This window comes from Coprinopsis cinerea, assembly GCF_000182895.1.
Source record: "Coprinopsis cinerea okayama7#130 chromosome 6 map unlocalized cont3.6, whole genome shotgun sequence".
Taxonomy (NCBI): domain Eukaryota; kingdom Fungi; phylum Basidiomycota; class Agaricomycetes; order Agaricales; family Psathyrellaceae; genus Coprinopsis; species Coprinopsis cinerea.
The window spans coordinates 1,580,646-1,608,572 of NW_003307539.1; the positions used below are offsets into that span (position 1 = coordinate 1,580,646).

The 27,927-nt window shown below is 53.0% G+C and overlaps 7 protein-coding genes across 7 annotated transcripts; 3 read left to right on the forward strand and 4 right to left on the reverse strand.

Annotated features, from left to right (window-relative positions):
* Positions 1–348: 348 nt before the first annotated feature.
* Positions 349–7,408, forward strand: CC1G_11270 (chitin synthase 8; the record flags this gene model as incomplete). The annotated part of the gene is made up of 8 exons (XM_001840570.2): positions 349–809; positions 1,092–4,365; positions 4,438–5,463; positions 5,534–5,688; positions 5,754–5,838; positions 5,893–6,366; positions 6,434–6,757; positions 6,815–7,408. 8 exons carry the CDS (start codon positions 349–351, stop codon positions 7,406–7,408), a joined length of 6,393 nt encoding a protein of 2,130 aa, XP_001840622.2.
* A 1,006-nt stretch (positions 7,409–8,414) lies between these two features.
* On the forward strand, positions 8,415–10,538 carry CC1G_11269 (hypothetical protein; the record flags this gene model as incomplete). Its single annotated transcript, XM_001840569.1, has 3 exons — positions 8,415–8,696; positions 8,755–9,502; positions 9,553–10,538. The coding sequence occupies 3 exons, from the start codon at positions 8,415–8,417 to the stop codon at positions 10,536–10,538; spliced, it is 2,016 nt and encodes a 671-aa protein (XP_001840621.1).
* A 770-nt stretch (positions 10,539–11,308) lies between these two features.
* On the reverse strand, positions 11,309–18,370 carry CC1G_15607 (ATP binding cassette transporter; the record flags this gene model as incomplete). Its single annotated transcript, XM_002911019.1, has 24 exons — positions 11,309–11,580; positions 11,867–11,894; positions 12,068–12,386; positions 12,554–12,614; positions 12,874–12,971; positions 13,040–13,338; positions 13,397–13,438; positions 13,488–13,511; positions 13,567–13,918; positions 13,981–14,128; positions 14,178–14,200; positions 14,260–14,375; positions 14,437–14,551; positions 14,615–14,835; positions 14,896–15,429; positions 15,516–15,731; positions 15,895–16,090; positions 16,173–16,394; positions 16,465–16,560; positions 16,673–16,773; positions 16,843–17,367; positions 17,597–17,732; positions 17,919–18,291; positions 18,364–18,370. 24 exons carry the CDS (start codon positions 18,368–18,370, stop codon positions 11,309–11,311), a joined length of 4,524 nt encoding a protein of 1,507 aa, XP_002911065.1.
* Positions 18,371–19,559: 1,189 nt separating this feature from the next.
* On the forward strand, positions 19,560–22,591 carry CC1G_11265 (NADH-ubiquinone oxidoreductase). Its single transcript, XM_001840565.2, has 11 exons — positions 19,560–19,728; positions 19,786–19,872; positions 19,929–19,977; positions 20,029–20,046; positions 20,104–20,127; positions 20,182–20,229; positions 20,282–20,344; positions 20,393–21,620; positions 21,682–21,989; positions 22,066–22,305; positions 22,375–22,591. The coding sequence occupies exons 1-11, from the start codon at positions 19,653–19,655 to the stop codon at positions 22,469–22,471; spliced, it is 2,238 nt and encodes a 745-aa protein (XP_001840617.2). The 5' UTR covers positions 19,560–19,652; the 3' UTR covers positions 22,472–22,591.
* Positions 22,592–23,236: 645 nt separating this feature from the next.
* On the reverse strand, positions 23,237–23,820 carry CC1G_11264 (hypothetical protein; the record flags this gene model as incomplete). The annotated part of the gene is made up of 4 exons (XM_001840564.2): positions 23,237–23,342; positions 23,514–23,563; positions 23,631–23,669; positions 23,782–23,820. The coding sequence occupies 4 exons, from the start codon at positions 23,818–23,820 to the stop codon at positions 23,237–23,239; spliced, it is 234 nt and encodes a 77-aa protein (XP_001840616.2).
* Positions 23,821–24,195: 375 nt separating this feature from the next.
* On the reverse strand, positions 24,196–25,366 carry CC1G_11263 (hypothetical protein; the record flags this gene model as incomplete). The annotated part of the gene is made up of 5 exons (XM_001840563.1): positions 24,196–24,333; positions 24,398–24,726; positions 24,783–24,861; positions 24,924–25,207; positions 25,279–25,366. The coding sequence occupies 5 exons, from the start codon at positions 25,364–25,366 to the stop codon at positions 24,196–24,198; spliced, it is 918 nt and encodes a 305-aa protein (XP_001840615.1).
* Positions 25,367–27,035: 1,669 nt separating this feature from the next.
* CC1G_11262 (hypothetical protein) lies at positions 27,036–27,704 on the reverse strand (the record flags this gene model as incomplete). Its single annotated transcript, XM_001840562.2, has 2 exons — positions 27,036–27,132; positions 27,199–27,704. The coding sequence occupies 2 exons, from the start codon at positions 27,702–27,704 to the stop codon at positions 27,036–27,038; spliced, it is 603 nt and encodes a 200-aa protein (XP_001840614.2).
* Between the last annotated feature and the right edge of the window lie 223 nt (positions 27,705–27,927).

Here is a 27,927-nt window from a genome sequence, read left to right on the forward strand (position 1 = left end):
GTCAGAGGTGAGTAGCAGTGCTGCTCTGTTGCGTGGGTTGTCAGGAGGCTTACGGATTTGTTTGGACTGTGTAGGATTTTTCTAGATTCGCCGACGACGTAGCGCCAGCACCACCACCACTCCACTACAACTACAACGACTGCTACTAGAAGCGGCGCCGGCAGAAGCACGACCAGCGAAGCACGGGAAGAATTTACAATCGGAGGCTATCGCTATCGAGTTTTTGGTCATCGTCATCACCCATCAGCTCTTTCCCTACCGACTACCACTACCATCTCAACTACAATCTTAAAAGTACACCACCAGCGTTAATATCGACCCTGCGGAAGAGGGTATAGCACGACGACGATGTCGAACCCACAGTCCCGCCGCGCATCCGGCGGGTTCACCTCATCCACCCATCCGAACAACAACAACAATGACAGCAGCAACGAGCGGGGGCACCCCTCGCTCTCCGCCCTCGAATCCACCTCGAACCTGTCGACTCTACCAACGACATCCCTGACGGACGACACCCTCGTCTCCTGCCTGCGCGAACGGTTCATGACGGACACGATCTATACCGCTATCGGTACCAACAGTCTTGTCGTTGTGAACCCGCACAAGTATGTGGGGTGTAACAGTGATAGTGTTGTGTACAAGTATGCGGCGGAGTATGCGGATATGGGGGTTTGTGAGAATGTGTTGGTTGGGGAGGGTGTTGAGGGAGGAGGGGCGGGAAAGAAGATGCCGCCTCATGTTTTCCAGCTTGCGAATAATGCGTATTATCATATGAGGAGGACGGGTCAGGATCAGTGTATCATCTTTACGTGAGTCGTTTCTTCGTTGTGCTGTCCTGCAAGGGTAGCTGACCAGGTTCTCTTTCTCTACGCTCTGCCCCTCGACGATATCATTCTTTTCTCAACCACGCGGCGACACATCACCTTTGCTCCGGCGCTACCGCTTGACCGGTGGATGGATGGAATTGAATCAATCAACATTGTTGTGTCATTTTGACCATGGCGATGATGCTATCCTTATTCGACACGCCCTCTCGCACGCCGACCTCGGTCCTGATCGGGCTTCTATTCCCATCCCCTCCAACTCAACAGTGGCGAAACCGCCTCTGGAAAATCCGAAGCACGCCGTCTGGCCATCAAGTCCCTAATCACCCTCTCCGTCCCACCCGCAGGCAAAAAGGGCTCCAAACTCGCCCAGCAGATCCCCGCCTCGGAATTCGTCCTCGAGTCCTTTGGCAACGCACGCACCCTCTTCAACCCCAACGCCTCCCGCTTCGGCAAGTACACCGAGCTGCAGTTTACGAATATCTATGGCGGGGTGGAGAAGGGTGGTAGGAGGGGACGGCTGTGTGGTGTCAAGACGTTGGATTATTATTTGGAGAGGGGGAGAGTTGCGGCTGTCCCGAGTGGGGAAAGGAACTTCCATATCTTTTACTACCTCGTGAGGGGTGTGAATGATGACGAGCGGGGACACCTGAACCTTGGTGATGGACGCAACTTTAGGTACCTCGGAGGCCAGAGGGCGAGTATCGGTGGCGCGCACGGGTTGGCTGGGCGATTCGGCCACCATTCGCAGCCGAGTGGACCTGGTGGCCATGCTGGTGTTCCAGGCAGGGACGAGGACGCGCTCAAGTTTGATCAGCTCAAGATTGCGTTGAAGACGATTGGGTTCTCGAAGCGCTCGGTGGCGCAGTGCATGCAGCTCGTCGCTGCTATCCTCCACCTCGGCAACCTCGACTTTACGATCGACAAGTCCCGTAACGAAGATGCGGCTGTTGTGCGCAACCTTGATACCCTCAACCTCGTCGCCGATTTCTTGGGTGTTGATCCTCAAGGCCTCGAGGGTGCTCTCAGCTACAAGACGAAGATGGTCAAGAAAGAGTTGTGCACTGTGTTTTTGGATGTGGAGGGTGCCGAGGCTAACAGGGACGAACTCGCCAAGACGCTTTACTCGCTGCTCTTTGCCTGGGTGAACGAGTACGTCAACCAGAGGCTGGCTGTGGAAGAGGGTGGTGCAGGCGGCGATGGCGACTTTGACGCCTTCATCGGCTTGCTCGACTTGCCCGGCCCCCAGAACATGAGCTCCCGCCCCAACTCGCTCGACCAGTTCATCGTCAACTACGCCAACGAGCGCGTGCAGGGCTTCGTCCGCAACAAGATCTTCAACGGCAACCAGCAGGAATTCCAATTCGAAGGTCTCACCCATCTCCTTCCTTCGCTTTCATCCCTCTCGACGCCAGATAACTCGGAAACCCTCCGACTGTTGCACAACTACCCTGGTGGCTTGATCCATATTATGGATGATCAGGCGAGGAGGCAGCCGAAGAAGACGGATGGGACGATGGTCGAGGCGTTCCAGAAGCGCTGGGGTAACCATTCGAGTTTCAAGACGAGTGGTGTGGTGGACGTTGCGGGTGCTGGCCGTGCTGCTGGTGCGGTGCACGCTTCGGGCGTCGGTGCCTCGTTCACTGTCTCGCATTACAACGGTGCTGTCACCTATGCTGTTGAGGGTTTCCTCGAGCGTAACCTCGACTCTGTCAACCCCGATTTCGTCTCGCTCCTCCGTGGTACGGCGCATGATACGGCGCAGGCTGTGAACACGATGCATCATACGGCTCAGCAGGCCGCGCAGGAGGGGTATGGGAGTATTAACCCTTTCGTCAAGAGCTTGTTCTCGAGCAAGGCCATTGCGACGCAGGCCCATCCCAGGCATGAAGAAACGATCGTTGCTGCGCAGCAAGCTGTGAAGCCCATGCGTGCGCCATCGATGAGGCGGAAGGGTACGGTTAGGAGGGGCAAGAGGGCTGGTGACACCGAAGGACGGATGGAAGGTATCGAAGAGGCTGAAGGCGACGAGGAAGGTGGTGCTACTGGAGTCGTTTCGCCGTTCGGAGGAGGGGAGAAGGATTTGACGAGGAGCCATACCCGAGCCGAATCCCAGGCCAACAACCAGAACAAGGATACCCCGTGTGTGGCGGGCGAGTTTAGGGCTGCGCTTGATACGCTCTTTGCGACGCTCGATGAGACGCAGCCGTGGTTTGTTTTCTGTATCAACCCGAATGACTCGCAGTTGCCGAATCAGTTGGAGGGGAGGAGTGTGAAGGGACAGGTTAGGAGTTGTGGGATGGGTGGTGTGGCGCGGCGCAACCTTGTGTATTGGGAGGTTAATATGACGTTTGGAGAGTTTGAGGAGAGGTATGCGGGTGTGTTGGAGGAAGTGGGTGTGACGCCTTCGTCGGGCGAGGGCGTGTTTGGTGGGAGCGAGGAGAGTGGTAGTGGCAGGGACAAGGAGCGGGCGCTGGCGGAGGCATTTAGGGCGTTGGTTGTGACGAATGTGGGAGGTGATTTCAAGGATGTGGTGCTTGGCAAGACGAAGGTGTGGCTTTCGCAGCGGGCGTTTAGGGCGTTGGAGGATCGGTTGAGGATTAAGGAGGGAGGGGAGAGGGTTGGGAGGGAGTTGGGGATGGCCGGGGCGGCGTATGAGTCGTCAACTGTGCATGGGCATGGTGGTCAGGAGGGTGGGGGGTTGGATCCGTACTCGCCGTATCGACAGGCCGGGGAGGATGGGTTCTACAATTCGGGACAGGACCTTGGGACCCCTGGGTGGAATGCGGGAGGTTATGACCAGTACAATGGGAGCAACCAGCGCCTCCCACTCGTTTCCAACGCGTCGCCTTTCAACCGCGGCGAGTCGTATGACGATGAAGGCGCGTGGCGTGCTGGAGGGAAGAGTGATGAAGAGTACGAGCCCCCTTCGCGCATCCGCGGCGACGAGACGGATTCGATGTCCAACTTTGGCAGCGAGAGTTATGCGCCTTCGAGGAATATGTTTGCGGGTGGGGATAAGGGTGGTGGGAAGAAGGGTGGTGGCGAGAAGGCTGCGTTGGCTGGTGAACTGCTCGCTGCGGATCCGAATTCTGGTGTTGCCGCGCCTGGGGAGACGACTGAGGTTTTGAAGGAGTCTTCGGCGCGTCGACGATGGGTTGCGTTTACGTGGTTGCTCACTTGGTGGATCCCCTCTCCCTTCCTCGTCTGGTTCGGCCGTATGAAGCGTATGGATGTGCGACAAGCCTGGCGCGAGAAGCTCGCGTTGAACTTGATCATCTGGTTCATTTGCGGGTGCACGGTTTTCGTGATTGCGGTTCTTGGTCCGGTTATTTGTCCGACGGAGCATGTGTACTCGACGACCGAGTTGAGCGATCATAGCTTCGACAAGAGCCCGAACAAGGTTTATACGGCGATTCGCGGGGAGGTGTTTGATCTTACCAAGATTGCGGCTATGCATCAGAGGAAGATCCCTGTCGTTGCGCCCAAGGAGATTCTCAAGTATGGAGGGAGGGAGATTAATGATTTGTTCCCTGTTCAGGTGAGTTTTCTTTTTGTAGCTGCTCGGATGGATGTGGACTGGACGCTGATGCTGACGCTTGCTTGTGTGTAGGTCTCTGCTCTCTGCGATGGAATCGACGGGAATGTTAGCCCCTACGTCATGCTCAGCTCGAGGAACGTCACGGATACCAACGCTGTCTACCACGACTTCCGCGCGAGCACGAACGATCCCCGACCGGACTGGTACTTCCAACAGATGGTGACGATGCGGTACACTGCTCGCGTCGGCTTCCGCGGCTACACACCCAAGGAGATTCGGAATATGGCCAATCGAGGGCAGTCTGTTGCGATCTACAATGGGCTTGTCTACGATTTGACCGAGTACATCTCGACGCCGCCTAGGGCTGGTTCTCCTGAGGGCACCAATCCTCCGCCTGTCAACACGCAGTTTATGGATGGTGCTGTTTTGGAGTTGTTCACGATCCATGCGGGCAAGGATGTGACGAAGGAGTTGGACGAACTTGATATCCCCCGCGCTGTCCTCCGACGACAAAAGACGTGCCTCCGCAACCTGTTCACGATCGGCAAAGTGGATAACCGGCAAAGCCCGCAATGTCTGTTCTCGACGTACATCCTCCTCGTTCTCTCCATCATCATGGTTTCGATTATCGGTTTCAAGTTCCTCGCGTCGCTCAACTTTGGTGCCGCGCGTGCGCCTGAGGATCATGACAAGTTTGTGATCTGCCAGGTGCCGTGTTATACTGAAGGTGATCAGTCGTTGAGGCGGACGATTGATTCGTTGGCGCAGCTCAAGTATGATGATAAGCGCAAGCTTTTGCTGATCATTTGCGATGGTATGATTGTTGGTAGTGGGAACGACCGGCCTACGCCTCGTATTGTGCTTGATATTCTTGGTGCTGATCCTAATCTCGACCCGGAGCCGTTGAGCTTTGTGAGTTTGGGAGAGGGAGCGAAGCAGCATAATATGGGCAAGGTCTATTCTGGGTTGTACGAGTGCAGTGGACACGTTGTGCCGTATTTGGTTGTTGTGAAGGTTGGGAAGCCTACGGAGAGGAGTCGGCCTGGTAATCGTGGTAAACGAGATTCGCAGATGTTGTTGATGCATTTCTTGAACAAGGTGCGTTTTTATTTCCTTGTTTTGATTGGGTTTTGGGATGAAGTTGATGATGGGTGTGTTGGGTTGATAGGTCCACTTCAACTCGCCGATGAACCCGCTCGAGCTCGAGATGTACCACCAGATCAAGAATGTTATTGGTGTCAACCCGTCGTTCTATGAGTACTTGTTCATGGTTGACGCTGATACGACTGTGGAACCTCTTTCGCTTAACCGGCTTATCTCTGCGTATGTTTCTCTTTTACTCTTCTGGGTACGGTGGAGGCGTGATGCTGACAGTGCGTGGGGTATAGGATGATTCACGACAAGAAGCTCCTTGGTGTTTGCGGTGAGACTTCGCTCGCGAACGCGAAGCAGTCTATCGTCACCATGATGCAGGTATGCTGGTTTCTCCTCGTGGATCGAGGGTAGTAGCTGACGAGCGGGTGATAGGTCTACGAGTACTTCCTCTCCCATCACATGGCCAAGGCATTCGAATCCCTCTTCGGTTCCGTCACCTGTTTGCCCGGTTGTTTCACGCTCTACCGACTCCGCACGCCCGACACCCACAAGCCTCTCCTCATCTCTAACCAGCTGATCCACGACTACTCTGAAAACCGAGTCGACACGCTGCACATGAAGAACCTGTTGCACCTTGGTGAAGATCGATACCTCACGACGCTGCTACTCAAGCACTTCCCTCGGCACAAGACGCAGTTCGTCCGGGATGCGCATGCGTTCACTGTTGCTCCTGATGACTGGAAAGTTTTGCTTTCGCAGCGTCGCCGATGGATCAACTCTACGGTGCATAACCTTGGTGAACTTGTCTTCTTGGATCAGCTTTGTGGATTCTGTTGTTTCTCGATGCGGTTTGTGGTTATGATTGATCTGTTGTCGACGATTACGCAACCTGTCACTGTTGCCTATGTAAGTTTTTTGTTTCTTGTTCGTGTCTGGAGTTGGGGTTGCTGATGAGTGTTCGTCCTTTTTCTAGATCGCCTACCTCATCTACCTCATCGCTGGTCAAGGCAAACCGATCCCTCTGCTCTCGCTCATCATGATTGCGGCTATCTACGGTATCCAAGCGCTCGTCTTCATCCTCCGTCGCAAGTGGGACATGATTGGCTGGATGATTTTCTACATCCTCGCTATCCCGGCTTTCTCGTTCTTCCTCCCTCTCTACTCGTTCTGGAAGATGGACGATTTCTCCTGGGGTCAGACTCGTGTCGTCTTGGGAGAGAGTGGAAAGAAGGTTATTGTTCATGATGAGGGCAAGTTTGATCCCCGTGCGATTCCGACTAAGAGCTGGAGTGACTATGTGAGTTTTCTTTTCTATGTTTGTGGTAGTGATGGATGCTGATAGTGTGTGTGATAGGAAAACGAACTGTGGGATAAGGAGTCGAATCACAGTATTGGGTCGTGGGCTCCTGGCAAGGCTGGAATGGGAGGTGGTTACGCCGAGTCGAGGACTGCGTCGCTGTATGGACGCGAAACGCTCTACGAGCCTCAACTCCCTCAGATGCGCAGCTTCTCGCCTGTTCCATCGCAACTCGGCATGCACATGATGTCTGCGAACGCCTCTGGAGGGTTCGGTGCTCCGCCTGCGTATGGTAGCGCAAGTGGAAGGAATACGCCGCAGAGCATGTATGGAGGGGGATCGCCTGGTGTATTCGCCCCTGCTCCTTCACGACCTGTCACCAACTACCTCGACATGCCTATTTCTGGTGGATTCGATTCTGGCTTTGGAGGAGGGTTGAACGCGCAGCATACTGGTGGTGGTGGTATGGGAGGTGGACCGAGTGATATGGAGTTGGAGAGTGCGGTTCAGGATGTGTTGAGGCATGCTGATTTGAACCTTGTGACGAAGAGGGAGGTGAGGAGGACGTTGGAGGAGAGGTTTGGGATGGATCTTACGAGTCGGAAGGCGACGATCAATGCGGCTATCGACAGGATCTTGTCGAGTTCGTAAACTCGAACGAAAAAGCATACCCGCGCCTCTCTTTTCGACGACTACGACGTTCTTCATCTTTCTTCATCCAATGGACTTCTGGTTATCTCTCTCTTCAAGGACTCCACTACAAGCTTCGACATTCATTTGTAACGACCCATCTCCGATCATGTCCTCCCTACCCTACCCTCTTTTCCACAGACCCTCTTGGATTCGACCATCGTTTTCATCCTTTTCTTTGTTTCATTTTCTTGCACTCTCGTTATATTTTTTCTTTTTCTCTGCGTCATGACACGTCATAGCTTAGTATATCCATGGACCTCTTTTTCTTTTTTTACTAGTTGGAATTTGGCTGTTTTACCTCGCATCATCTGGGCCTTTTTCTGTTCCCATCTCAAAAAAACACTATTGCACGGACATATCTTTCCATTTATACATACGACGACGTACAGGTACACACACCTCATAGACTGCTGCTCCTCTCTCTCTCGTTTTCTACCACCCTCTCTTTATTATGGTATTAATTGACAATCGATTATACATAGTACATTCATTACATAGTAGTCGGCCTGTCCTCGACGTTCCGATCTTTTCTTCTTCCTCTCCCCTTTTTTTGTTAGTAGTACTAGGACTCGTTTGTTGGTCTGCCGTCCTCTCGTTTCGACCTTGCTCTTGCTAGTAGTCTCTAGTTTCCCATACGTTGTCATTTTATCTCTCTACGCAATAACAATTTGTATCTCTCACCTGGCTGTGCATTCGTCGCGATTGTGGGCTCTGTGTGGGCTCGTTCTGTGTTCTGGGTAACTAACGTTTACGGTACACGTCCAGTAAGGTTTGTACATAAACGCCTGACAGCTTCGCGAGCACAGCATATTTTTGGAAGTACAAAGGAACGACGGGGATCAAAATAGTGCTTGTTCAGTACCCACCATTATCACCTCCCTTTCTAGCAATGCGTTGGGTTTTTTGCAGCCACTCCCCGGTGTCTGCCAACCAGGGGACTTCTACCCATTTTATTAACCCATTCATGTCAGAAGCTGATCCTGGACTCGAGAAAGAACCTTCCAATGGCGCATCGACTCCTGCAGTTGTAGCTGAACTCTCCCCAACGGCGTTGGCGAGGATATGCGACTTCATCGACCCCGAAACAGAGAAGAAAACCTTACTCAGCTTCGCACTTTCCTTCAAGAACGCTGCCCAGGTCGCCCTGGATGCCCTGTGGTACTCCATGGATTCCTTGGGCCCGCTATTCGACGTTCTAAAAGCCTCTGCTGGTGGAGCCGTGTCGGTTGACGAGAATGACCAGAAGGTACTTGTCGATTCCCTTCTCTTGCTACGAGCACGTTGATTGACTTATTCCTTTCTAGATATTTGTCGGAAATCCTGACAAGGTGGCTTGGGAGCGGCTTTATGAGTATCGGAAGCGCGTCAGACGTTTCACGCTCTACAAGGATAGCTCGACGCTCATCCCAACCATAACTCTTTTTCGCCTGACTCAGCTCTGTGGGGTTGACCCACTCTCCCCCAATCTTCACTCTCTGGACGTCAAGCACACCCGAGCATGGACGCTGTCGAAGTTGTTTCTTTTCCTTTCACCGAGCTTGAAGACTGTACAGATAGAGGAGGTGACTCAGGACGAGATGGCCTTTATGGTCGAAACCTTTTTGAGCACGTTGGGCGAAACCAACCCTGCCATGAAGGGCATCTGCATCTTTGGTGACGTGCCTCAGTCTGTCCTACGCGCCGTGACGAGGGTGAAGGAACTAGAGATCCTCGAACTGGGGATTGCGCGATGGGGTCCATGGGTACATCAGTTGGGTCGCCTGGAGCGTTTGCATTCTTTGACCATTGAAAACCTCATTCCCCGGCCTGTTTTGCCTGTTACGTGGCCAGACCCTGTGGTAGAAGCAGATACCAAGCAGGTGGGGTCGGACCAACATGAAATTCCGGTCAAGACCGAGGAACCGACGAATGAAAGCGCTGAACTCCAGGACCCTTCCAAAGAAACAGTGACATCCAAAGAACCCGCCCATACGCCGTCGACCTCTGAAGATGCCAAAGAGGCTCGGAGCAGGGACCAGGATGAAGACTCGACGAGTAAGGAGACTGTTCAAGGTAAGCCTTCTTGCGGCCGAAGAGAATGTCATTTACATCGTTGGTTGTAGAGGAAGCCCCAGTTGAGGACCTGTCGACTCGATCTAGTAACTCGGACCATTCTGAGTCTACATCCTCAGAAACTACCCCGTTTCTGCCGGCCCTGAAGTCGATTGACATCGCTGGTCCTCCTACTGCTCTCACCGAGCTCATTCAACTTTTGGATTGTCGGTCACTTCAAGACGTGGTCATTCGCCCCGAAGCTAACAGACCATGGAAGAGTCTGCTGCACACTCTCGACGGAGAGAAAACTCCTTCATACGATGGCTTAAACAGCCTATATGGCCCCGAATCAGAACTGGTGGAAACACCTTCATGGATTAGGAAATTTGGAGCGACCCTCCAAATTCTTGCGTCCAGGGCAACCAGCGCTCCCTTGAAGGGTCTTTCTTTGTCCTGGAACCCCGACTCGCAACTCGCCCAAGCCATCGCTCCCATTTGGAAAGACCAGTCACCTCAACTGCCGGCGAAATATTTGGAAGGACTGGACTCATTCACCGAGTTGCAGTACTTGTCGATGATTCACTGGTCAATCTCCCCACTGGAGCCCTTCTTTGAACACGTCGTTCCAAAGCTGTCCAGACTTCGCGAACTCCACGTCTCCTTGTCGCCCAATCACCCAGGACTCGACCTCACCTCTCTCCACCATATCTTCGCTTGTCCCGAACTCTTCCGGCTGCAGGTTCCAATCGAAGTTGTGAAGCCCGTGCCATCGTGTATCGAGGCCCTTCCGGGACCGACAGGTCATCGATTGCAGGTGTTGTCCACAGGCAACTGGCCAGCTTCAGACCCACTTTTCCCAGATGTGGTGACGGGAATCCGATACAAGCGCCACCTCGCTGTGGCAAGGTATCTTGACACGCTCTTCCCTGCTTTGCAAGTGCTCTCTGGAAGCGGGGATTGGGAATACATCGTCGAGCTGATGCATATGCTCCAAAGAACGAGGGCGGAAGAAAGAATGAGAAGTTTAATGTTGACACACCACGGCGGGGAATAGGCGGAGAACATTTACTGGTCTACACATGGCCTGACGAGCGGGAACATTCATGCGTCGGCCATTGGAGGACAATTCAGCATCGCAACCCAGTGCTATAGGTACTACTGTGACGTACGTCCAAAATGATATTCCTGCTCTACTATTACGCTCGCAGTATATACCGGACCTCAGGCTTGTGGCTACTTCTCCGGTCGTGCATGCGAGTTAGTAATTTCTTGCGCTGTAGAACCCTGCTTCGAGCTTGAGCGCCCTCAGATCTAGTCGGCACGATTTGGGCTATTGGCCTATGCCCAGGAGGGTTGTTAACGAGAGAGAGGAGGCCCGGCCACAGATAGCATCCAGAAAGTGCGGAATCCCTGGTAGCGGAAGTATGATCCACAGCGCCAGCAGTGAGTTTATGCAGAACGATAAGCAATCGTCGCAGGCCATTCAACCTGGCACCTGGGACCTTGCTCTCCCAGATGGCACGCCATGGAGACATTGTAAAGTGAAAGGGTCGGACGAGCTGCTAGTATTGCTAGAGAAAACGGACCAGGTCACGACTCGCCATAAAGCGCGAACTAGGCGAGACTTGCAGCGGCTGGAAGTAACTTCAGGTCTCGTTTAAAGTCGCTGAACACGTCAATTTCTGGACATTTTTGGTTGTAACTAGCCAGGTAGCGCCTAAAAGTAAGTAAACTAACAGTAGAACAGTTAGGCCCGTGGCTCAATGCTACTGTAAAATAACAAACTTACACCGTTCCATCCGTCGCTATCATAATGTACGTCCTTCATGAAGTAAACTCCACCTTCTCCACGTCGAGCTTTGCCCCTACATCCTTCAATGCACGCAAAAATATCCCAAGTTTCGCCTTATCTCTCTCGGTCTCCTCGCGAATCTTCACAGCGTGTGCTTCGTCCACCAGCTGTTTCTTCCCCTTGTAAGGTGTCCAACGAATGGGAAAGAAGAGGTGCGTCATTGTTGCCTTGTCTTGCATTTTGTCACCGGGAGGGAAACGCACTGGCAAGCGAGAGTATTTAACGGGGACCTTGAATCCACAAACTAAAGCGATATACTCATTAAGCACGGTGTTCGGAGCCGCTCTTTATCAGAGAGTCCTGTCCTCCACACAAGGTATCTGACCATAGCAGTCCTGACACGACCGTTGGCACGTTCGATATCCTTGGACAACGGAAGCGTGTCGGCGAATTTCATGAAATCCTGTACTTCCATCTGATAGCCACTTTAAATGACCCGCTGATTTGAAGCCATGTCGAGAAAGGCTTTCAAGTTGAGGGGAATGTATGTGGTTAGAGTTGAAGGATCCTCGGTGCTTGGTTCAACAAACCCGGGCGCGCCGCGTACCACACGTGCTTCTAGAAGCGGGTTGTCTTCAACTTCAACTTGGTCGAAGACGTAGGACTATCTGCAATTCAAAGACAATGACTGTTCTGGTCGAAGTTGGTGTGGGAGGAGTTGGATAGGGTTTTCGGCGCTGGAATTGGTCAGGGTAAAGTTTCAGCTTCATCACGATGGGCCTTCGACGAACCGTGGCTTCTCTCCTACCGTCTCTCCCTTGGGATGTCAGGAAATGTGGAATAAAGTGTCTCAGGTAGAATAGAGTAACACGCAGCAAGGAGATAGTGATGTGATAGTGATAAACCGAGGCTTTCGACATACGCTTGGCTCGTGAGATACTAGGGCCTCCTCCTACCGATTGGCCTGCCAAGCACCTCTGGAAATCTTGGCCCGGGAATCGGCGCTTGTTCGGTCTCGCATAGGCGCCCATCGTATCATGTAAATTCCAAAGCGATATGGTATTGCCACTAGGATTGTTTTCGAGAATCAACATCGGATACTCGTGGATACTAATCAGTCTTCTTGAAAATGTCAATAGCCTTTGTGAGCTGCCTCGCGACCCATTTAAGATGCCGATGCTTGCGTATCCTGGCAAGGTACGTGAACAAGAACACAAGGGCGGTCTACAGTTTGTTTGTCAGCCATGCCCGATCCTTCCAACACAGCGACCACTCACGTTGAAAACGATATACCCGCAAAATATGCCAACGTCTCTCCAACGGTGTCGATAGTAGATACTGAACTGCGGGCCCATCCACTCGTCAGTCGTTCGGTACGGACATAACTGGCAGTCGGTTGTCGCAGCGCCATTCATCAGGTATCCGCCTACTCGCGAAATGTATTGGGACAGGTATGATTGGCACGTCTGGCCGGCTGGAGGTTGGATGAGCACGAGTTCCGTCTGAGAGCAGTTGATTTCTTGGCCCCCCAACGCTGCAAGAAGGAGTATTATCGATCAAACAAGCCTTAACTGCGAGTACTTGGGCAAGAACTGACCTTGGCCTACTACACCTTCGATCAGGTACGTATACGGAGAAAGATGGTACATCCACCTCCACCATCCAAGCTGCCTGTACGGTTGCACGACACCATCGCTACACTCCCACGCGTTCCAATCAGTGTCCTTCCTTCAACAAGAGCATGCGGCATAGCAGAAACTCACAAGGTCAACACAAACGAGAACAGAAACGAGAACATCAGACTCGCAATCTCGGCGGTCGCGCACATCGAGGCGACGGCCAGCGCGATGGTCGTGTAGTACGTCGGGAAGAGGAAGCCATACATGAGGTAGGTGTAGGCACCGCGCGAGGAGCGGAAGCCTACCGTCCAGTACCAGCAGCAGAAGAAGAGGCTGGAGCCGAGGATGTTCCAGGGCAGTTCGACGAGGATTTGGGAGGCAACGAGGGCGGTCCAGTGGTACATCCGGCTGGACCGTTCGCGGATTTCGTAGATGTCACGCATCTGAATGGATATGTCAGTATGGACAAGCCGACACGGGGCAACCGAGTCTATGATGTACCTTGATATATGGTACATGTAGCTGGCCGCCTAAGGGTGCACTCTATACACCGTCAGTTCCCTCGCAACCCATCAACCAGGTTCGCACTCACCAAAATAGTAGCCATAAAAATCGCCTAACAGCAAACGAAAGTCAGTTCCGCTACCCGTACCCAACGCCCGACTACTCACAAAAAGCTTGTTCTGGGTATCCTGCACCGTATCCTTACTCTTGAAAAACGTGAACCCAATAAACAATCCTCCGATAATATTCAACGTCAACTTGGACATCAAATATGTCGGGTCCCGCCAATACGTCCTCAAGGACCTCTGCAAGACAAAGCTGGCTTGATATATCCACGGAGTTGCAAAGGTCGATTTGAGTGTAGCTGCCACGGGAGGACTCTTCCGACCATCTTCATGGATCTGTTTCAGCTCCTCTTTGGCCCTTGCGCATTCCTCGGATTGGACCCAGACGTCGTTCCAGTCTCGATCGGTTACGGCCGTTGCACCTGCACCAATGATGTCGAGCATGTATTCTGCTCTGGAGGAACAGAGTGAGCGGGTATGCGGATGAGGGGAGAAGGGAAGGAAGAAAGAGCGTACGGGTTCTCCTCTGGGCTGCATTTCCGCCCTCCATTGGATTCAAAGTAATTGATGAGCGACGACGCGTGAGTGCCAATGTCGCCAAAGAAAACGACTTGACCGCCCTTCTTGAGGAGTAAGAGGCGGTCGAACACTTCGAAGAGTTCCGCTGAAGGCTGGTATCACAAGAGTTAGAAATCATCCATATCCAGTCATACGTGCATATCTCACTTGATGTATCCTGGAGCGACGAACAGCCGTCAGCATAGAACGAGTGGCACGAAAACAGCGTGAACTTACGTGCAAAGAATAGCCTGTCCATTATCAGCCAATGTCCGGAGAAAAGACACGATTGCCCAGGCGCTCTGCGAGTCCAACCCAGAAGTCGGTTCGTCCAAGAAAAGCAGCAATTTGGGCTAGAACGCACTAAGATTAGCCACTATGTAGAGGAACGATAAGCGGTCAAAGTCACAGTACCTTCGCCGCCAACTCGACCCCGATCGTCGTCCTCTTCTTCTGCTCCACACCAAGCGTACCAACCATCGCATCCGCGAACGGCTCCAGCCCACACATCTTCAGACACTTCTCTACACTGATAGCACCGTCAGCAATCGCCCACTAGAGATATAAAGCACACGGAAGGAGTTCTACTCACTACTCATCCTTCTCGGCAGTAGGAACATCACTGGGCTGCCTCAACCTCGCCGAAAACCTCAACGCCTCTCGAACAGTCGTGTTCCCCACATGCGTGTCCATCTGCTGGCAGTACCCCGTCTGTGACTGGAAGTCGGGTGGGAGAGCTTGGCCGTTGAAGAACCGGTCCCCTGTTATGACGCCCGTGTCTGTTCGTTCGGCAAGGACGTTCAGAAGGGTTGTCTATTCGGTCATTCAGTATCAGAACGAAAGGGCGGCAATGATGGTATGGCAATGGCGCACCTTTCCAGCACCAGACTCCCCCATCAACGCAGTCAACTTCCCCGGCGCAACATACCCCGACACATCATCCAACAATACCTTCTTCTCCCCCGCCACACTCACTATATACCGCAGATGATCCCACGAAAACACGTTCGTCATCTTCGGTTGTTCCTTCAGCGCATCCTGCGCTTCTACAGCTTCCACATCGATGACTCCTGCCCTCTTCTCCCCGTCCTTTCCATTCTTTCCATCCTTCCCACTCTCCCCATCCTTTTCTTTACCACCGTCCGCTTCCTTACCGCCGCTAGATCCACTAGAACTAGCAAGCGTAGCTTCATCAGCCACAGCCATAACCCCACCCTTCTCACCCGGCTGCTGGTCCTTCTCCTCGTCCGGCCCAACAGCCGCCTCAGCCTCCTCAACCACCGCAGGCCTCGTCCCGCGCTTAAACAGTATAACCGCCCGATCCCCCGCAACCCGCGTATTAAACTCTGAAAAAACGAGGAGGCAGAGGAGGAAGAAGATCCCAAATGCCACTAGGATGCCGTAGTTCTGTTCCCCCGCCAGAATCGCCGTTAGCACATACAATCTCAGATGGCAACTACGAAGGTTGGGGAGAGAGAGAGGGATAGACGTACCCGCCACAAGTTACGATGATAATACTCGAACGAAAGCGCGAGGTAGTCGCTCCCGTCGACGCGGTCCTGGCCTGGCTGGGCGCCCACAACCGGACACGCCTGGTTCGCCAGCCCTACACCCCCGTATCCGGGCCCGGAAGGTACGAGGTTCGCGCATGTCCCGTCTAGAGTGTGAAACTCGTTCGTCATGAGCGAGTCGAATGCGTATAGTGTCGGCTGTAGAGTGGGGTTTGGGTGAGTATGTAACATTGTCGGAGGAGGAGGTCCGAGTCGGGGGTTGGAGAGGGACGGAGGAAGGGCGGGGAGGAGAGATAGGGAGATGGGGAGATGGGACGTGAAGGGAGGTGAAGGGAGAGGAGGCAAGGAGTAGAACACCCACATTGATATACGATATCCACCTCAAAGCACCAATCATCGACGGCCTCGGAATCTGATACCCGGCATAAAGCGACAACGCAAGCAGCAAAACACCAGCCAAAGCCTGCGCCGGCGCCTCCGAAGGGAACATCGCCGCCAAACCGCGAAAGAAAGCTTTAAACGTTATCGAGATCGTGAACACGAACAGGAAGTAGATGCTATCAACGATTTAAAAGCCAAATAAAGGCCTCAGCAAGTGGAATACAGTGACATTACCGTGAATAGGAAGGAAAGACTCACAAGAACTGCCCAGCCGTTTGCTGCAGCTGCACTATAAAATACAGAATAATCGTGAACAGCACCATCGTCACGAACGTAAACGGTATATCGACGAGCGTTAAGGCGAGGGATTCAACCATGGGGTGGTACATCGCGGCTAGCTCGTGGCGGTGGATGATCCTGCGTTGAGCGAAGAGGGCAGGGATTTCGGACATGCTGAAGAGGGCGGGGAGGAAGACGGAGCTGTGGGTCAAGTCGATGTGAGTGGGAGGAAACCCAAGAGAGAAAGGAAGGGGCTAGGAGGGTAACGCACAAGAAGATTACGCCACCACGTGAGAAGTACGCTGAAGTGTCGTCTGGGACGCGAATGAAAGTCGTACCGATGATGATAGCTTGAAGGACGAAAGTACTGCAAGGCAGAAGTAACTTCATTAGTCTCCTTCATCGCGCGTAGGGACGGCGAGGAAAGGTCTTGAAGCCGGATGTATAACAGAGAAATAAAACAAAAGAGGGATACCTACGTCGTCTGCAACCCTTGTGCCAAAAAACTGCCTTTCATAATCTGCGCTCTGCGCACCATGACGATGCGGACTTGCATCGGGATTGAGATCGTGTACGAGCTCTGTCAATTCGTGTTAGCGTTGGTTGCTCAGTATGGATGGGTTGCTCAGTACGGGTGGATAGCACTCACCCTAGGTCTGGTATGCCTCGCATGCTCCTGCCGTGCACTCTCTTTATACCCCTCCTTCAAAGCCGATGCGTCCTTCCCACCACTGGCCTTATTACCGTGACTCGCCTCATTACCACCACTGGCCTTATTACCACCACTTGTCGTATTGCCGGCATCACTCGCGAATTGCGCACGATAATCCTCGACATCCGCCGCATTCATCCTGAAGATCTCCGAAGCGCGGTAGTACTGTTCGAATTCGAGGGGTGTTTGGGGGATGGGTTTGCGGGTTGGTTGGGTGCTGTCGTTTTCGTTCCCGTTGCCGCTTCCTCCTGCGGTGCTGCTCCCGTCAGTACTCCCATTACTCCCACTCCCAGCACCCCCATCTTCATCTCCATTTCCACCTCCATCATCACCACCACTCCCAGCCAGTCCCTTTCCAGCACCCCCCTTTCCATTCCCACTTCCGCGCTCCCTCCCCTCATCCTGACCCCTCACAACCCTCCCCTTCGGATCCGTCACGCCCACCAAGAAATCGGGTGTAGTCTGGCGGTTGGCGGGTACGTAGCCCATGTCTTCAAAGTAAGCGCGGGCGAGATGGCCGGGGCCGTAGTAGACCATGCGGCCTTCGTAGATTAGGCAGACCTGCGAGGAGGGGGAGGGAGGGGAGGGGGAAAGGAGAGGGTTTAGTTAGTTAGTGAGGGAGGAGAGGGCTTAATTAGTTAGTGGGGGAGGAGAGCGTGATAGGGTGGGAGAGGAAAGGCAGAAATCATACCTTGTCGAACAAGTTGAACAGCGATTCTCCGGCTTGGTAGATGGAGACGATCGTGGCGAGTTTGGCGAGGTCTGTGCCGATACGCAGGGCGCGGACGTACTCGAGGGCGGTGGATGAGTCGAGGCCGCGTGTCGAACTGCAAAAAACGACGCTAAGCGAATGGGATACATAGAAAGAATATGGTGTGCTGCCCACTTGTCCCAGGAGGTAATCAAACTACGCGTAGCCATCGTCTCGCTAATCCTATCCCCACCCCAAATTCAACCAAAAGTCAAAGTCTGCACAACGAGAGTGTCGAAATAAAGACATAACGAGTACTCACGAAACCCTCTTCTTCTCGCCGCCACTAATCCCCCTAATCGACGCGTCCCCAACAACCGTATTCTTCACATGCCCAAGCCCAAAAATCGTCTCATACAAATCCGCCACAAGCCTCGTATACTCACCCCTCGTCTGCCCCTCGACCCTCTCCTGCGGCGCCCGCGTCTTGGCCGCAAAGTGGATCGTCTGGTCGACGGTGAGGGTGGGGAAATGCTCGTCATTTTCTGGGCAGTATTGGACGTCGCCGCGGTAGTGTTTGGCTATTTCTTTTGGGGTGTGGGAGTCGTAGGAGATGTGGCCGGAGATGGAGTGGTACCCGGATCGGTGGTTGGCGAGGAGTTTGAGGAAGGTGGTGCAGCCTGAGCCGGGGCGGCCTAGGACGACTGGGTGGGGCATGTTGGATTAGATTGGTTTGCTATGAATTGGAGGGAGGGAGGAGGACGTACGGAGCATTTCGCCTGGACGAACTACGCCTTCGAAGTTGGTTATGATGTCTCGCAGAGGCGGGTGGCGGAGGGACAGTAGTGTTTTGAATAGGATTAGAGGGTTCAAGAAGGATCCTAGTGTCGGCTGGAAACTGGCTGAAGCACCAAGACCGACCACGCGAAGGTCGGAGAATACAACTCCTAGAGTACGAGGCTTGATTTCTGACTTGTCTCGTCTAAGTGCCAGGTACCAAGTAATCCATTTCATTGGCTCTTCAGCACGCAAGGATGAGCAGGCACGCACAACTTTAGATAATTCCTCACAATCTGCTCAAAATCCACGTCCTCGCCAACATCAAGCGTCGGCTCCGAGTCCGAATGCGAACCATCATCTCCTTCCCCATGCCCAGGCGAGCTCCTCGACGACCCAGCATGGGACAACGGCGGTGGATGAGAAATGTTACTCAAAGTCCTAGTCAGATGCAGAACGCCATCATGGTCAAAGTAGTCGACTGAGACATGCGAGGGGTGGTGCTGGACGTTGTGCAGCCGTGGCCTGCGGGGCGGCGAGATGCGTGTTGCGTCGAAGGAGGGGTGCAGGTGGTAGTGGCTTGGTGGGCGGCCGGTTGTCGTGGACTGTCGGATTCCTGTACTGGACGTGTTGGGGTTGGGTTGGGGATCCATTTTTCGACGCGGGGAATTGGGAAGGGAGGTTCATGGGTAGTTAAATTATGGAAAGGAGGCTCAGAGGAGGAGGATGAGACAGCTGACGTTGGAATCGAGGTCATTGGAGTGGTTAGTCCTAGGGGATAACCCAAAGCAATATCATACGCAGAAATGCAGAGATTCCGGCCGTCCATTGAGCCTGAGTACATTCATTGTCGAATCACGTATGCTCTTATGGCGCCTGCACACCAGTCATACAGCGTATCTATCGACAAGTCGTCAGTGATTCTTGCCGCACAAGGCGAAAACCGTACCTTTCGTTAATGATTTCTTCAGCCACTCGCCTTCCAATCCACCAAACGCAAATCGCACAATGAATTATCAAGCAAAGAGATAAAATTCCGTCGTCGATGCCAACGACATCGGCGCTTTTGGCGCCAAGCCTCATCCCGGTTTTCTCGGGGATGACGCAACCCCGATTCCATCTCCGCCTTAAAAATGTGGGAATCTGAAATTGGCTCGACGTGGTTGGTCACTGTTCCCGACAGCGAGCACGGCTCATATTTTCTCTATTCCCTCCCGACACTAGAGCAGGCCTGCGTCTCAGCAGCCTGGCTATATAATCTCAATCCTTTGCTGGTCCAATGTTGAGGCTTGTGTCGTCCGTGTCGCGACCCAACTCGGCGGGGCGACTCGGAAAGGTCGCAACGTCAACTCAGGGTCGGTCTGCGTTTTGCGGGGAGCGTACAACCAGGACTAACTCGTTGTATTTTACAGCTTTGTCTAGAAAGTTCTCGGCGACGTCCTCGAGAGGTGCAGATGTTACACTTACGATTGACGGCAAGGAAGTCACTGTTCCGCAAGGTGGGTTGGGAATTGGGAATTGGTTGGGGAAGGCACGGATGTTGACTCGGGTGCAGGAACCGCGTTGATTCAGGCTTGCGAGGCTGCTGGTGCCACAATACCAAGGTGCGTACCTCATTTCTTATACTTATGAACGTGAAATTGACCAACTTGTAGGTTTTGCTACCATGACCGGTGAGTTTGGATTTTTTGGTCAAGAGCTTTCCGAAATTGAATTACCCGTGTCTCAAGTCTCGCAATTGCTGGCAACTGTCGGTGAGTGCCTATGAAGCCCCCATAACCACTCCCCTGGCTAATATAACGTTTTAGTATGTGCTTGGTTGAAGTCGAGCGGTCACCCAAACCTGTAGCATCATGGTCAGTCAGCAACCTCGACTCAAATTTATCCGCACAACTCAACCTCCAACAGCGCAATGCCCGCAATGCCTGGTGCAAGGGTTTGGACCAACACCCCTCTCGTGCACGAAGCCCGGTACGTGCAACGACCCTATCAAGCTTCCCAATGCTGACCCGACCACAGTGAGGGTGTTATGGAATTCCTCCTCGCCAACCACCCACTCGACTGCCCCATCTGCGACCAGGGTGGTGAATGCGACCTCCAAGACCAATCCATGCGATACGGCTCCGACCGAACACGATTCCACGAAATCACCGGCAAGCGCGCCGTCGAAAACAAGGACCTCGGTCCCCTCGTCAAAACCTCGATGAACCGCTGCATCCAATGTACCCGCTGCGTCCGCTTCGCCAACGAAGTCGCCGGCGTCGAGGAGTTCGGCACCACCGGCCGTGGCAACGACATGCAAATCGGTACTTATGTCGAGAAGACGATGGACTCGGAGTTGTCTGGTAACATCGTCGACCTGTGCCCCGTCGGTGCACTGACGAGCAAGCCCTACGCCTACCACGCTCGTCCATGGGAGCTCAAAAACACCGAATCAATAGACGTCATGGACGCTGTTGGGTCGAACATCCGTATCGACTCGCGCGGCGTCCAAGTCATGCGTATCCAACCCAAAACCAACGACGACGTCAACGAGGAATGGATCAGCGACAAGACCCGATACGCCTACGACGGTCTCAAGTTCCAGCGCCTGACCACTCCCCTCGTCAAGCAGGGCGACCGCTTCGTCAGCACCAGCTGGGAGGAGGCTTTGAAGGTCGTCGCTGACGGCCTCGCCGCCTCGGGTGCGACCGGCGACGAAATCCAAGCCGTCGCTGGCGCCTTTGCCGACACCGAATCCCTCGTCGCGCTCAAGGACCTCGTCAACCGCCTCGGCTCTGAGAACCTCGCGAGCGACCAAGTCAACGGCTCCGCCCCGCCCGTGCACGGCGTCGACATCCGCTCCAACTACCTCTTCAACAGCACCATCCCCCGCATCGAAGAGGCCGACGCCATCCTCCTCGTCGGCACCAACCCGCGCCACGAAGCCGCCGTCCTCAACTCGCGCATCCGCAAGTCGTGGCTGCACACCGGTCTCGAAGTGGGCTTGATTGGTGAGCGCGTGGAGACGACGTACGGGTATGACTACCTCGGTGGGGACGCCAAGGCTTTGTCCGAGTTCATCACTGGCAAGAACGCGTTTGCGGACAAGTTTAAGAACGCGAAGAAGCCGTTGATTATTGTTGGTAGCGCACTTGCTGAGCACCCTGATGCGGCCGCTATTTACCACGAGCTGGCGACGTTTGTGGAGGCTAATAAGGCCAAGTTGGTTACTCCTGAATGGAACGGATTCAGCGTTCTTCAACGGGTGCGTTTTAATCCACTCCTAGTCAAAATCACTTCGCGACTGACACTTGGTTCCGCTATAGGCCGCCTCCCGCGCCGCAGCCTACGACATCGGCTTCGCACCCACGAAGAAGTCGTCCACCGCGAAGCCCAAGTTCATCTACCTCCTCAACGCCGACGAGATCGACCCCAAGTCGATCCCCAAGGACGCATTCGTCGTGTACCAAGGCCACCACGGTGACCTCGGTGCGCAGCTCGCGGACGTGTGTCTCCCTGGTGCTGCCTACACCGAGAAGGGCACCACCTGGGTCAACACGGAGGGCCGGACTCAGCTTGGTCGTGCGGCTGTTTCGCCGCCTGGAGCTGCTCGTGAGGATTGGAAGATTATTCGGTGCGTTTTACCCTCATTTTTCATTCCTCCTCGACACAGATCTAACCGTCCCTTCCCCTTGTGTTGTATACTATAGTGCCCTCTCGGAAGTCATGGGTTCCCCCCTCCCCTACGACGACATCCTCGAGCTCCGCGACCGCATGTGGGATATCTCTCCCACCTTGGTGCGGTACGACAATGTGGAGCCTACGACGACTGAGATTGTCCTTGCTGGTTTGAAGAACATCGGGTTGGCTACCCAGGGATCCAAGATTTCTGGTGTACCGTTTAGGAGGCCTATTTTGAATTTCTATCAGACTGATCCTATTTCGAGGGCGTGAGTGTCTATTCTTCCTTCCTATTTCTTTTCTTGAAACAATGGTTTACTGACGGCTCTTTCGTGTAGATCGGTCACGATGGCGCAGTGCACCAAGGCGTTTGTCAAGGGTGACAACTATGGATTGAGTGAAGTTGGAAAGGGTGCTCAGTCGGCGTTTGCATGATTATGTAGATGTTTAGACGACAGCAGCAACATTTCAATTTCGTTCCACATTTGCAGTAGACCATCCACACCCTTTTTTCTTTCTCATTATATTTCTGGTGGTATAAATAATAGGACGATCTTCCAAAACTCGAGACTAGTAGGCAGTGTAGGCTGGGGTTTGTGTGGTTTCAGAGTTTTGGTGAGTGAAAAGGCAAGGGTGTGGGCCTCAGGTGGGAAGGCGACAAGATGCAGTCCCAGAGGCAGGGAGAAACGCAGGGCCAATGAATGACCTACAGAGAAAGGCGTGTTTGCCGGAGGGCAATCTTCGATACGTTCATGGCCAGCCCCCAGGTGGAAGAAGGGACGCGCTCCCGACGATCGATGCATACCTCACTCAGAACATCTCACTCGCAGTCTCCAACCCTTTTTTTTCCCCAGCGTCCGGGTGTTAGAAACGTTAAAATTTAAAACCTGGACAAGGTCGTAGCATTTTCTATAATTAAGTACTTTTGTGAGTCTGGGGTGTCTATGCAACGAGGTTTGTGGTCTAAATTAGACGGAGAGGTGTGGTATAGGCCAGGTGCATTGTCGATAGGCGAGTAGGCGGGGAGCAAGGATTGTGGGTTCGCGACGAGTTGGTGCAACGGTCAGGGATTCGAATTCCGAAGGTGAGGCCTTGAGGGCAGTCGTTGCCCGTCTCACGCCGCGCGACGTGCGAGAAGGGTGGTCATGGGTGGTGGTGATGGCGGTGAAAGGTTGGTGGTGGAAGGAATAAGTAAGGCCTTTACGCCTGGTTCCTCTTGCTCTCGACTTGAGACACGATGTAGAGGCTGGCGTCCATGAACCTATCCACGCAGTTGGCGAGGCAGCTCTCTTCTGAGCGGGAGAGGCTGTTCGAGGAGACGGACGTTATGCATCTGGGTTTTTTATTCGAGGATTGGTTAGTCTTAAGTAGTCTTTCCCTGAACTGACGGCAGAGTCATTCCCTTATTCCCATAACTCAAGTGGTAACGGGAATGGGATGGGGAATGGGATGAAGAATGAAGGGATATTGAACGCACTTGTCCCAGCACATCCCAGTGAATTTTTGGACGCTCTCTTGGTATTTCCTCTGTAATTTGGGTGACGGTTGGTTAGCGTATTTAGTTCAGACCTTGAAGGCGACGCTATTCTCATACCTTGGCAAGTTCACTCTCGACAAACTCGGCGAGTTCTTTCTGTTCATTGCGAACAGGTCAACAGTACACGCGAAACGCGTCCACCCAAGTTCCAGTCAGCAACCCGTCCAAGCCCAAACTATGCAGCATAACGACGGAGGACGGCACGAACCTGGGTAGCAGCGTCGAATTGGAGAGTGGATTCGGACATTGTGGTGTAGAGTTTACTGGTGGTGTTTGTTGGCGGGAGGATGGGGGATTGGCGCTGGTGGACGTGGCGGTCAGCAAGCAAAAGGTGTGAGAAAAGGTGCCGGTCGACGTCACGGACTAAATTTGATCGCAAGAATTAGGGGCGCTTACGTTGTTTATGGTTTTAGAGTCCCTATCCTCAGACCATGCCCCTCATTGAGCCACTGAGAAATGGGGGAGGCGGGGAGAGTAGGTGGGTTTATCCTTTTATAGTACACTGATTCACTGCGGGAGCTCTTACTTCCCGTCTTTAGTCTACAACTATGATACACGGCCTTTTCTTCTATATGATACACGATGCCTTTGCTACTGGTATCCCCAGGCGAGTTCACGTCACCTATGGTTCAAACTTCTCCGATACCTGTGATTCGTGGAATCGGAGATCATGCGAGACAGGGTCGCTAAAGCTCTCCGGGCGCCTAACCCACGACCTCCCACTTGCAACTCTGAATATAATCAGCTGCGGTGCAAGGGACTGTAGAGTATCCAGAAAGTCAGCTAACAATCCACCACCGAGAAATGAAGTCGAGAGTACTCACAATCACAGTGTTATACCCCACCGCAAACACCGTGTATACCTGATACGCCGTCCAACCCGCCACAATATTCGTCGTAGCGTACGGGATCGTAACAACCGCGATAGCCGCAGCCGATTCCACGAGCATAGCGACGACGCTCGTGTAGACCCTATCGTCTATGGCTAGCCCTAAAGTGCGGGTGAGCCTTCGACGGGCACGCATGAGGCGGATGGAGATGAGGGCGGTGACGAGGATGTGGAGGGACATGTAGACGAAGGCGTCGACTGTGCGGAGGTGGTGCGAGCGGTATTTCCAGCCGTGGAGGGGTATGAAAGGGCGGAGACTTATACCTGGACGGTCTGAGTATGAGATTTAGAACTTGGGTGAGAGCGGGAATCGTCCGCACCGAAAGATGCGAGGAAGACTAGTACAGGGAGGATAGCCACTGCCAACCGATCTTGCCAGATAATATAACACCGGTATATCTGTAACAAAGTTACAATTACGAATCGTCTTCAATGGAGTCCTAGGCCATTCGAGCACTCACCAGCAACAAATCCCCAACCCACCGCTGCACCATAAGCCCCATAATCTCCATATGATCCAGCAACGAATTATCATACTTCTCCCAGACTTCATCGACGTTCCCACTAGGCAGATGCGTCTCCAACAAGACATTATAAACGTTAATAGCCCCGCTCACAGCCGACATGCACGCCAACGACACCATGACGAAGCTAACGACAAGGTAGCGTTCGCGGCCGCGCCGTTCGACGCGGGGGAGTTCGAGGTAGAGTTGGACGCTGTAGATCCACATGAACAGTTCGATTGCTGGGTTTCTAGATTGTCAGGATGTTTTGGTGGAAAGATGCACTAGTAGGCTTTAGGGGACGTCGACGTACCTGCCACTGCGATCCCCACCGTCGAGTTGGAGTAGAGTCCTCCAGCGAGGTACCACCGGTCTACCAGATCTTGCGTTGGCTCTGCCATAGTCAACGAAACAGCTCACTGGCAGTGAGAACGCTGAGTATGCCCCGTGCCCTTCAGCCTGGGCCTCACTCGGCCTTTTATCCCAGAACTCGCGGAGCTAGAAAAGAATAAGTAGATAAGCAGCACTACATATGCATCGGAACCGCCGGAGAAAAAGAAGGGAGAGGAAGAGCTTCGAAAGGGACGAGTAGACCTACAGTATGTGCTGGTGGTCCGCATCTAGTCGCCGGTGACATTTGACGTGAGGCTTACAGAGGCTCAGCAACCAGAGGGTGCCGGTGAGGTGGGTTACTACAGAAGCACGAAATGACACTAGGCGGAGATGAGCAGGAGATCAGGACAAGCGCACCCGTCTCGCTCGTACCCTTCTTTATAATCATCCTTGTTCGTAGTAGCCTCCATGAAGAGTGAAGTCTAAGTCACTTGAAGTCCGATTGGTGACTCGAGCACGGCCTATAAAAAAAAAACACCACCAAAACATAGACGATTATATAGTACATAGCAAGTACTAGCATGAACTGTAGCCTGTAACATGAAAAAGCCACCGTAAGAAACAACGTTGTTGAGTCAAGCTGACCTTCTGACTTTCAAGAAATCACGGACAAAGATCCCGCATGGGAAAGTCATAGATGTCTATCCATCGCGTGGGCAGGGACAAGTCAGGCACGAGAAGATCATAGTGAGAATCAGAGGAAAGAAGTTCAAGCTGCGTCATGGGGATTCCCATAGTTCAATCTTAAGAGCCCTTAAGCCTTCTTAAGCCTGTGGTGGAAAACAGGCGGAAAGCATCAGTGTGTTCCCCATGGGAAGTTGGAGGAAACTTGATCTTTTTCACCCTTCTAAGGGACCAAGGCCCCTCAGGCTCTTCATCATGGACACAGAGATGACGGCCAAGGCTCTGAACGAATATTTGTGGTCGGGGGGGGGGGGGTGTGACCAAAAGAGTGTTATTGAAAAGAGTGTTATTTGCAATGGATAGTGTTATTTACAAAAAAGAGTGTTATTTCAATCACTGGAGTGTTATTCTCGTGAATAGCACTCTCTTCAGCTACGTGCCAAGCTGCTTTAGCCAAGGAACGCCGAGAGCCGAGAGATATGAAAGGGGAAGTGGTTTCTATAACAGGCCGTTCTCCGGGGTTCGAACGGCGAGCAGGTTATTGAAGTTGTTTGAAACCGGCCCTAAAGTACAAGGGCAATGCCTTTTCTACCCAGGAGTACGGTTGGCGGGATGCGAGGATGAATTTCACGCGCGGGTGATGCCATCAGAGTCCTGATTACCTCCCGACTCCCGACTCTCGACACAAACCACCTCCCCAGCTACCCGTTTGCTACTCCTAAGGGCCCAAAATAATCAAGTATAGTCTCAATACATATATCATCCAATATATTAAATAAAAACGAGTAGCTGGTAATCTGGGGAGGAGGTATGAGAGACGTAAGTGTCAGGAGCCTCAATGAGCCTGCCCTAAAGTGACCGGCGGGCGCCTGTTCAACGCTGACCTTTGAAGAGAAGCAGGCCATTTATTGATTCTAAGGGACTAAAGTTGTTCAGAGAGCTCTCGTGTATATTTAAAACAGAATAGAGACGTTCACTTATGGATGAGTCAAGCAACAGTATACATCATAAAGGTTCCAACACAAATAGACATCATTACCCTAATACAAACACCTAATTCGTCCCTTTTCTACGCTTACGTTTATGAATCGCATCAAGTGGGTCTTCGTCTTCCTCATCTGAGCCCACATCAACAATATCCCAACCATGTCTAGAGAGGTGGTCCACCATGTCATTCAGTTTCGTGTGTGTAACGACTTGTAAATAAACCACTTACTTTTTCTTCTCCTTCGGTGATCGCTTCCCTCCTGCTACTAATCTGGGTCGAAAGTCCACCTGAGCTCGTTTCCGGCTGCTGATGCGGCGCGTAGGTGGGATAGCGACGGTGGCAAGACTGGAAGACGACGCTTCAGCAAGGCCAATGCTTACAGAGCCAGAGGGTTGGCCTGTAGCACCATCAGCACTCGAGGCGGTCCCCATAGCAAGTGCATCGCCTGGATTTATCGCGATGGATAGCGGAGCCTGAGGAGAAGGAGGTTCTTGAGACGAGGGTGGAGGGTGAAGAGGAGGTAAAGCCCAGGTCGAACCACTCAAATCTGAAGCCCAGGCACTTGGACCAGCATGAGGAATTTGTGACGACGAGGCTGGCACAAGGTTCATGCTGGATAGGAACGTGTCAAACTCAGCGCTGTTGATCGGGGCAGTAAGGGAGGTTGTTGGAAAGTCGGAAAGTGGAGAATTCGTCGTCAAAGGTGAGCTGTGCCGACGATGTTGGAGCGTCATCTGTGTTTGAAAAGTAGGGAAAGGATGTCGATAGCGTTGGCTCGTCTGAATAGGCAACAATTCAGTCTCAGTCGCACATTGAATCAATAACATCGAGTTTAGGGCACATACCATAGACTTGGGCGGCGAACGCATCATTAATGTGGCTCCAATCTACGCGATACAGCCAGGCGTTAGCTTGATGCCTTGCCAATAGCTGGACACTCACTTTGTTCCTGTCGCG